Source organism: Melanostigma gelatinosum (genome assembly GCF_949748355.1).
Source record: "Melanostigma gelatinosum genome assembly, chromosome: 3".
Lineage (NCBI taxonomy): Eukaryota > Metazoa > Chordata > Actinopteri > Perciformes > Zoarcidae > Melanostigma > Melanostigma gelatinosum.
The window spans coordinates 21,873,648-21,883,725 of NC_136636.1; the positions used below are offsets into that span (position 1 = coordinate 21,873,648).

At 40.1% G+C, this 10,078-nt stretch overlaps 1 protein-coding gene across 1 annotated transcript; it reads left to right on the top strand.

Annotated features, from left to right (window-relative positions):
* Nucleotides 1–8,384: 8,384 nt before the first annotated feature.
* On the top strand, nucleotides 8,385–9,638 carry LOC306775794 (adenosine receptor A1-like; the record flags this gene model as incomplete). Its single annotated transcript, XM_079266305.1, has 2 exons — nucleotides 8,385–8,713; nucleotides 8,981–9,638. The coding sequence occupies 2 exons, from the start codon at nucleotides 8,385–8,387 to the stop codon at nucleotides 9,636–9,638; spliced, it is 987 nt and encodes a 328-aa protein (XP_079122431.1).
* Nucleotides 9,639–10,078: the final 440 nt, after the last annotated feature.

The window sequence follows — 10,078 nt, forward strand, 5'->3', positions numbered from 1 at the left end:
TTTTACGATTCACAGCTTACCTTAGCTCAGATTGTAAAAAAAAAAAAAATCGAAATTGCTTCTTGCCTCCACTTTGGGGTTTTTTTTTCAGCAAAAAAACATCTTCAATTATGTATGATGTTAGCTGAAAGAAGTGCTTATCCTTTTTGCCACATTTACACAATGTGTTGTTCTTGTGGTCCTGAAGGGCTGTTGGACAATTAATCCTTAGCATGTTGTTCAAGCTTTGCGCAAGACTGGATTCCAGCCCATTATTTATGCTCTACATCCTTACACACTCTCGCTCTCTCTCGCTCTCGCTCTCGCTCTCTCTCTCTCTCTCTCTCTCTCTCTCTCTCTCTCTCTCTCTCTCTCTCTCTCTCTCTCTCTCACTAGTCGTAAAAAAAACGCTTCATAAAATCGAGGGGAGGGACTCTGCTTTCTGCAGTACTCTGCAGCAATTGTGTTGCTCACATTACAGTGTTTCTCAATTGCTAAAACACTGAAACCCATTGGCTGAACAAAGTTCTCAGTTGCCTGAACTCATTTAGCTAATTGTGCAGTCTGTTGTCAATACCTTAAACTGTTTCACATGGTAAAACACAATTTGCAGATCTCACTTCGACTTTTCAGCAAAACTCTAAACACATTCTCAGTCTCAAAACACATTCTGCACTCTAATGCACATGTCATCCATACTGGTAAACACAAGTGGCAACAATCAAATAGAAATAGAGAACACATGTCATTGATTAAACACAATCACTCAAAATGGATTTCACTTGTATCAAATGATGTGACACAACCAATATAAGCCAGTTTAGAGAGAAAGTCCGAGAATGGATAGAAGAAACAATGTGAGAGGACATGGTGCTTTCTATTTGTTACAGTAACAGTACTGACTGCTCAATAGATGTTGACTGGTTGCAGGTTCATATCAAGAGAGAACAAGAATTACAGTACCACAGAGACCAAGGACATGTTTGTGAGATGCAGGGTACAGTACTGTACAAATAGGGGTACAAGGAGGAGGAAGAACAAAATAAATTGCAAAGAGCAAAGCACAGGAGTCATTTCTGATCAATTTTGAGCGACTGTAATAGAACATGTTTTCGTTCATATGAAATTAGTTTTGAGATTACGTAAGCGTTTGTATGTGTGTGTGGTTTCTGAGAGCATGCTGTGGTCTCTACCTAATACTGTAAATGACAGGATGCATTTTAAAACGGGTGTTGATAATAAAAAGCTCTCACCTGAAGATCGATGTGCACCAAAGCTACATTTTGTCTTGTTGCATATTTGTTGGTGTCAGCATGCAAGTTAGTAGATGAAAGTTCAGTTTGTAAAACTGACTGCACTGACCAGTTTAATTGTCAACAAAAATGTCCTACTTGTCCTTGTCACAATTTGTCATGAACCAAATGTAAGAGATCAGTTTGTTTGTAATGGGGACGTACCCCTACGACCTTACGTCCCCACACAACTAAACTGCATTTCATTTTGTTTCGAGGGAAACCTCCCGGGATTATGGGTTAGTGTTATAAAACAGTTTGAAACACGTGGTTGACATTGAAATTGAAACAAATCAAAACAGAAAATGCTACAAAACTCCTACGCTAGGTCTAGGCAACCAAACTAATTTGTTAGGTTTAGTGAAAAGAAATATGGTTTGGCTTTAAATTACCACAAAATTGAAACAAAACAAAAACACAACAAAATAACTTGGTTATGATTAGGCAACACAACGTGAAGAGCCACAAACATATGGGCTCTTATGCAGCAGTCTCCTCGGTGAAAGACTTGTGTTTTTTACCCATCCACCACCTTGACCTCCTCCTTATAGGCTGACTCATTTCAAACTTACTTGTGATAACTCAAAAGCAAACGTAATGCACGCCAAAACACATTTCCCTCGAAATGTAATTCACAACGCAGTTTCGTTGAGTGGGAATGTAAGTTTTACGAGACTTACTGATTTTGTCACCTGTGGACAGAGCCAGGCTAGCTGTGTCCCCCTGCTTATGCTAAGCTAAGCTAACCAGTTGTGTATCCTTGTATTTGATGGACGTATATGACAGCGGTAGCTAATCTAACTCTTGTCAAGAAAAAAAAGTATTTTTCAAAATTAAAATGAGGTACCGTAATCTGTGTGTTTCATCACACGATGAATGCTTCTTTGCTCTTTCTCATGTGGGTCAATTATTGTTGGATTTTATCGTCTTTAATACGACTGACGACCTAAAGTGCACTCATGTTCCACTTTAATCGTGCAACATCAATAAGAGAGACACATGGGTAAATTGGAGTTAATATGGCGATTAAGGTTCAATCAATAATTTATTACATCTACTAACATTAGCAAATTCATATTTCCGTGCAGTAACATCTGCTGCAAAAACCTTTAATGCTTTCGTCATGTACGAGCAGTTAATCTACATATTTAATTGGTGCTTCTTTAATACATGTTTTAGAGTCACTGTCACAGTGACAGCATTTCATTTCGATAAATGCATTTTTCTCTCTCCAACCGTTCTCTAACTTGGACACTGCAGAGTAAACTGCAGGTAGGAATTTCATCCAAATGTTTGAATACTTCAATAAAAACGTAATCTAATTAACTGTCGGAGAATGAAAAGAGTTTGGCAGCAAGTATCACTGAGCAGGCAATCAATGAGATGGTCTTCATTCGCTCAGGGGACCAAATTCAATGTCTGCCAGTAAATCTACTCCGTCTAATACAGACTGACTTTTTTTTTCATAAAGAAAGCGATGACTCAGGATGTTGTTTTGGACATATGAGCTCAGGCTCTGGTCCAAGCATTAGAGGGTTCATGAGCTGACACTGAATCAGTTGTATTCGGGCTCTGTACTCATTAGCACCAGCGGCATGCATTATCACTTCTAATCTGAAGATGCAATGGCTATAAATGTCAAAAAGTACTGCTGCATCAAAGATATTGGTTCAGCTGTCGAAAACTATACACTGCATTTTTTGCACTTCTATTGTTATTGCAGCCGATTCTTCGTCGCAGTTTGTTGGTTTTCTTTGCCTCTCGGATCGATCCAGTACTGTAAAAGGTCTCTTTTGTAGTCCCGTGGTTACATATTCACCATGAATGTGACATTACTGAGAAATTATTGATGCTCAATTATCGGCATAACCCTTTGATGTTGCTACAGATAGAAACATGGTTTCAATATGCCACAGAAAATAAGTGTTATTTTGACCTGTAAAATGAAAGAAAAGACATTTACCTTTTTGATATAAAGTGCCATTTTAGTAGTTTAATAGTTTCTCGCAATCACTTTGCCATGTCATCATTAAGGTTAGCATTGAGTTTAATTATAATTTAATTATAAATTTTATTTATAAATATTTTTAAATACGTCACAAAACATGGTCGTGTTTGGAATCCCAGCATGCCCCAAATCCTCATCTTTGCAAAGAAAACATCTATTTTCTTTCATTTCTTATGGATTTTGTCACAAACGGAGCCCACACACACTGTCTAAAGTCACCATAACCGCTGCAAGTCGGATCTTGCAGCATTTAGACGGAAAAAGACACATTACAGACCCGACAATGTGCTAGCGGATCTTACCATGGAATTAGTGCCTTCAGAAAACGCTAGTAGCCTGCTTATAGTGCAAACCTTGACTGTTTCTTATGTAAGCCGTAAACCAACGTATAACCTTTGCGTAAAATTACCGGCATACTCGATCGTGCGCTCGGTCGCAGCCATTAAGCACAGCAAGTCCGCTACTCACACACCACGTCTTCGACCATATATACATAGTTTTTGCAATTTGCAAAGGCTAAACTTAAAAGGAAAACAATATAATATCAAAATAAAGGGAGAAACACCTTTAGTGTGTCAGAATATCATTTGGTTACCATGTGTCCATTTGGGTATCCAAATATCCTTTTAGAGCTCCTCCTGGATCTCTTCATGGAAGAAACACTGTAGAATGGTCATACTTTGTCCAATCTTGTTCAAATTTGAGGCAGTTGTTCACTGATAGTGTAGTTACAGCCCTATACTGTCCTTTACCTGTACAGATACAGCCACAGGCAGTTATTTATACTGAAAGACACTTTTTATTTTAGCCGGACAAAAATCTTAAATTTTTACTGACTTCAAAGGCCTGATCTGTATGACCTACAGGTTTTACACTTCCACAAGGAACCTTAGGGGGTTTTCTTTCTAGAAAGACCTCATTGATGCATATAGTCAGAGTGGTTCAGAAGCTACAGCCATTTTAATTTGGGTATGTCATTTTAGGCGGTTTTGCTCCAAAATAGGGTGGAGTTGGAAAAGGTTAAACAGTGCTGTTGCAAGTTTATTCTAAATTACTTTTGACTATTTGGGGACAGGATGACTCCATAACAAACTAAAAGAAACAGTGAAGCTCAAGTCTGTCACTGTAATGTTGACCCACTTGAACTTGTTGAAGAGCATTACATCACATTAGAGCTGTGTTCCCGTCCACTATAAAGCCATTATTGGCTTTTTAGCTCTGGTTTGGTCTCTTCAATGTCTTTCAGCATCAACAGTCAGCCTGTGTGCTGGAAATAGCTCAGCTTTAATGGACAGCTGGACGGACATTCTGATGAAATAAGACATGGCAAATGATAGGCAAATGATAGGCAAATGATAAAAAAAAGTAGAAGATTTACACAATGCAAATGATTTCCTGCATGCGCTCCATTGTTTTCATTGTTTCTGTCAGGACACCTCAGATGGAAATGGATTTTCTTTCTCACAACGTTTCTTAATCTCTACAAACCAAATAATCGATTGCTTAACCAAGAAATGAATTAGCAGATGAATACATCATTAAATATGTACTAATTGCAGTCCGATATAGAATAGACACAAATTAGTTACACCTTAATCAACTACTACATTAAAATGCCAGGATATTCTGGATTAAGTACCTAAACTTGTATATTTTCCTGATTACACTTATACATTTACTAAGTGACATTTTTTAATGCAGGGCCTATACTTGTAATGAAGTATTTTTTTACAGTGTGGTATCAGGATTGCCCCACCGCCATCACACTGAATACCTCCATGCCCCCCCCCCCCCCCCCCCTGCACTTCTGCAGAAACCTGCACCAGAGTGACGCTGATCCAGCGGCTCACCTGTTTACTCATGGAGAAACACACCAGGGAAACCGGTTTAGCACTCGCCAGTTTTTCAAGTTTTGGAGAATATTTGAGGATGTTACTACTGATGAAGATCTGGAGACACGGTCATCGGGTTTTGCCCAGTTGAAGGCATGTTTTGGAGACACTTCCATCGTTTTGTTGTTGTTTTCCTGAAATCAATGTAAATTGGTGAGTCAGTTTTGATTTAAAGTCATTAAGGAGTTTTAAGGATTGTGTCAGTCAACATTTTATGTTGGCTAATTAATTAACTATATTGTTGATGTTTGGTTTTACTTGAGCTGGCTGGAGTTTACATTTGATTTTTTTTTATGTAAAAAAAGGCTCCATACCCAGATAGCAAACTGACTCCGCTCCGGACCCGCCCTGGAGGTATCATAGGCTCCGGAACAGATCCGCAAAAAGGGTCCGGATCGGAGTCCACTTGCACAGCGGGACGGATCTGGGCACAGAGGATCTGTGCCGGATCTGGTCTGGATCTTTGACGCGTATCCGTTCCAGATCCAATATGGACCATATTCATAAAGCGGCTCATTTGGCCCGGATCCGATTTGGCCCGTTCATGAAGCGGATCCCTTACTCAAAACTACTGGAATATCTCAAATCAAGCTGACCAACATCTAGATTGCTCTATAAATCAGTGTGAATAGTGTGAATACTATATTAATAATAAGATGTTGAATTTATTCAAGATTTAAAATCTACAGTTACGCTGGAGAACATAAATACATAGTTTGTGTAAAATCCCATGTGCATTTATATCCAACAGTGGGCTCTGCAAGTAACAACAAGATCCTCAATTAAAAAAAAAAAAAACTGAAAACAAAAAAACTCACCACTCTTCTTCAGCTGAGAGTTGGAGGATCTTTAAGGCGGTCCTGAAAATGTTCCACTTCCTCCACTGAGTTAAATGGAAACTGTACTGGGTCAGTCACTTCGACTTCTTGGCCAGTTGTGTGTAGCTTGTTGGTGAGATAGTTTACTCTGGCAATACTGTTCAACCTAATTTACTGTGGTCCAAGAAGGGAGAGGGGACTTTTCCCAGTAACGCGTTACATATTGTTCTGTAATACTTCAAGAGTATACAGTCCAGACTATATACAGTGTCTGTGTCTGGCAAGTATTTATCTCTTATAAGTACTCGGAAAACACTCGGAATGCTCTGTTGCTAAGTTGTAGCTAACGTTAACTCCCACCAATGTCTAACGTGATGCTAAAACAGCCAAGATGCTAGCGTTAGCTGCACACCTTTCCCGCCACGGAAAACTCAAGTTCAAGCTAAAAGCGGGTCAAAAGATTTAGAATAAACTGTGTCTGTGTTTGTGAAAACAACAATTGTGGTTGCATTTTGTCGAGCTGAACGGATGAAATGCACGTCATGCACATCGTTTGCTGCAGTAATTGTCTCACTGAGTAACTTGGGCAGTTTATTATCTCTGGAGGGTTTGCAATTTTGATTGTATGATTTTGGTAATGGCCACATTACTGTTATCGCTCAACTTTCGTTCTCACTAGTATTGGCATGGTGGCTAAAGCCCTTGTTGAATGGGCATAACGTGGTGTAGCCGATAGGCCTCAATGTAATTTATGCCAGCAGAGGTTTAGGCCTACCAGCAGTCAACAGGGGCATGCCTCTCACAATTGACACATATGGATTAAAACACGATACTAAGAGCCACATTTATTTATTTTTCAATTATAGTTTCATAGTGTTTGAATGGATTGTGATTGACGAGATGTTTTACGTGTCACCTTGAGGTCTCAGGACAACAAGTGTGTGGATGGTGGTTGATCTCGTGCTTCTTTCTTTGTTGTGTTGTTTGGGGTAGAACTGCTTGATGAAAGCTTTTTCAGCAATAACTACCCAGTTCTTTGTGGTACTGCTGCTGTCATCACTTTCTGATATGGTGCATATTTGAGAAAATAATTCTTTGCTTTGCTTGCACATATTTTTGTTTGTCTGTCATGCCAGCTCAATAATACTTGAGCTCCATTCATGCTGAGACAGGAAGTGGAATTGGTGACACCCTTGCGACCCTTATGAGCTTGTACACAGTAATCACGTTTTGTAGTTCGGCTACTTGATCACACAGCACTGGCACATGTAAGGCCAGAAATCAGTGTCAGTGTGAACCTCCACCTTTTAGAAATTACGTCACAAAATCATAACATGCCACTCTCTTAAACGTGCCAATTGTAAACAACCTTTTGTCATCACCTGATCGGTCCGATACTATAAAGAGACTGCACTATGACATTTATATATATTTTTTAAAAAAGTCTGTCCTCCCTAAATCCTCATTCTTACAAATATAGAATAGAAAAGAGGGAAAAGCAGGCAAAAAAAGAGAGAAACCACTAAATGTAATTAAAAATATTCATAGTAAGATTGATTAGATGATGCGTGTACCACCACACTGCAACCAACAGCACAAAGACACTACATGGGATAGGATCAGGGTGACAGAAGCAGGGGCTATTTCTCAGAGACTGTATCCGGTGCTTATAAGAAAACTGACTAAATGTCATGTTGATATACAAGATATGATGCTATATGCTATATCTAACTGTAACTGAGGGGCAAAGCAGCATGACAGATGACTGCAATGCAGCACAGTTGGTCTTATAGCTGTGCTGCTGCCCCTGTAAGAAAGTACTTTGTGTGGACCTTGATTCAGGATGTGATTGTGGTTAATCGGGCTTCAGAGTGGTAGTTTCTAACACTCTGTGCATCATTTCCTCCTGACCAAAGAACAGTGCCTTGCAAAAGTACTCACTTTGTCTGTATGTTGTTGCATTCTAACCTAAAATGATATTGGATTTATATTTGGATTTTATGTAATGGACCTACAGTACATAAAATACTACAAATTGGTGAAGTGAAAAAAAAAAACTAAAGTGCACACAGGTGGACTTCATTTAACTGATTATGTGACGACTGGAGATCTGAGTCACCAGATCTTATTTAAGGGCTTCATAGCAAAGGCATTCGCACACACCACTTTTCAGGCTGCCATATATAATGACAAACAAGTATAATTACACAAGCCTGCACAAAAAAATCCAGACGCATCAACAACTTGAAAAGAAAAAAACAAAACAGGATGACCAAGGACTTCCTCAATGGTTTCACAATACCGAGATGAATGATAAATGTCACAGCGCAGCACATTCAAGCTCGGACTCTCTGAGCACCATTCACTGTCAAACATCCACCAGAGAGGAAGCACAATGGATGTGGGACCAGTGATCTACACGTTGTTGGAGGTGCTGATCGCTGTCAGCTGCTGTCTTGGTAATGTGCTGGTTGTTTTGGCGCTGTGGACCAGTAAAAGCCTTCAACAGCCCACCTTCTGCCTCATTGTCTGTCTGGCTGTGGCCGACTTCATGGTTGGCTGTGTGGCCATACCGCTGGCTGTGATGGCGAACGGACGAGTGACGACTTCGTTCCACGGCTGTCTCTTCATCAGCTGCGTGGTCGTCCTGTTGACCCTCGTCTCAGTTTTGTGTCTCACGGCTATTGCAGTGGACCGCTTCCTCCGGGTGTATGTCCCGCTCAGGTGAGACTTTTTCTGGATTGTTTATTGTGCAGAGAAACGTGAAATAGTGCTGCTAAGTATGGCTTTGAATCACAAGGTTTATGTTTTCATCCGTGTTATCTCAATCTTAATTTCTGACCTTTTTCTTGCATGGCCTACACTATAAAGGCACTGATTAACTGTACATTGCAACAATGACTTCATGACGGTTTTATATAGTTTGTAGTTGCACCGTGCATTTTTTTTAAAGAATTGGTTATATCAATAATTGAGTGTTTTTCTTTTTAGGTACAAAAGGACAGTAACACAGAGGCATTCTCGGCTTGTGGTAGCAGCGTGTTGGCTTGTTGCAATACCACTGAGTTTTGCTCCCATGTTCGGATGGTACAACCACAAAACCTTGTCCAATTCAGTCAACTCTACTATTGTCTGCCGGTTTACAGCTGTGATCCCCATGTCATACCTGGTTTACTTCAACTTCTTTCTCTGCACCCTCACACCGCTGTTGGTGATGACTGTGTTGTACGGCTACATTTTTTGCACCATACGAGGAAACCTTCGAGAGAAACCAGGCAACAGTCCCCAAAAGCAGTCTCAGAACTACCTGAAGAAAGAGAAGCAGCTGGCCGGGTCTCTGTCTCTGGTCTTGGCTCTGTTTGCGCTGTCCTGGCTCCCTCTCCACATTATGAACTGCATCGTTTACTTTGGTGGGCCGAACGATGTACCAGCCAAAGCTTTCTACGTTGGCATCCTGCTTTCTCACGCCAACTCGGCTGTAAACCCAGTGGTGTATGCGTTCAAAATACAAAAGATCAAGACGGCGTACCTGAAGCTCTGGAGGGAGTTTATCGCATGTGGAGAAGAAAACCAAGGAACTCAGACAAGCCAGACGACTGACAACAATCTCAGTAACAGCAACGGCAACAGCGTGGCCAAAAATGAGTGAAGGCAGTTTTCCTTGTGTGTTTGTTTCAGGAGCAGGTTTGATTAACTCTCGTGCACAATGAAACATTTAAACATATTAACATTGTGTGAAAGTCTATGAAGGCAGTTACAGTATGTGAAGTGTATTGAAATCCAAAAGCTACCTTTTTAATTGATGAGGATGATGTTCTGTGTGTTCATACAGTCAGCAGCTGAACGTTCTGTTATCTGGCTATCTTTATTGTTATCTTTGGCTCAGGAATGAGGGTGAGCATGCGTGTGTGACTGTTATGAAAAAGCTGTCTTGCAGAGTAATGGAGCAACTTCCACTTGTCTTTAAAGCTTTGGTTTAGTTTCATATCACTGTTGTTTTTTTTCTGTTTCAGTTCTTCATGTCCTTTTCAACAGAAAGAACACTGTTGGAAATCACCTTCACTAAAAATAGAAAACAACCTCGACATT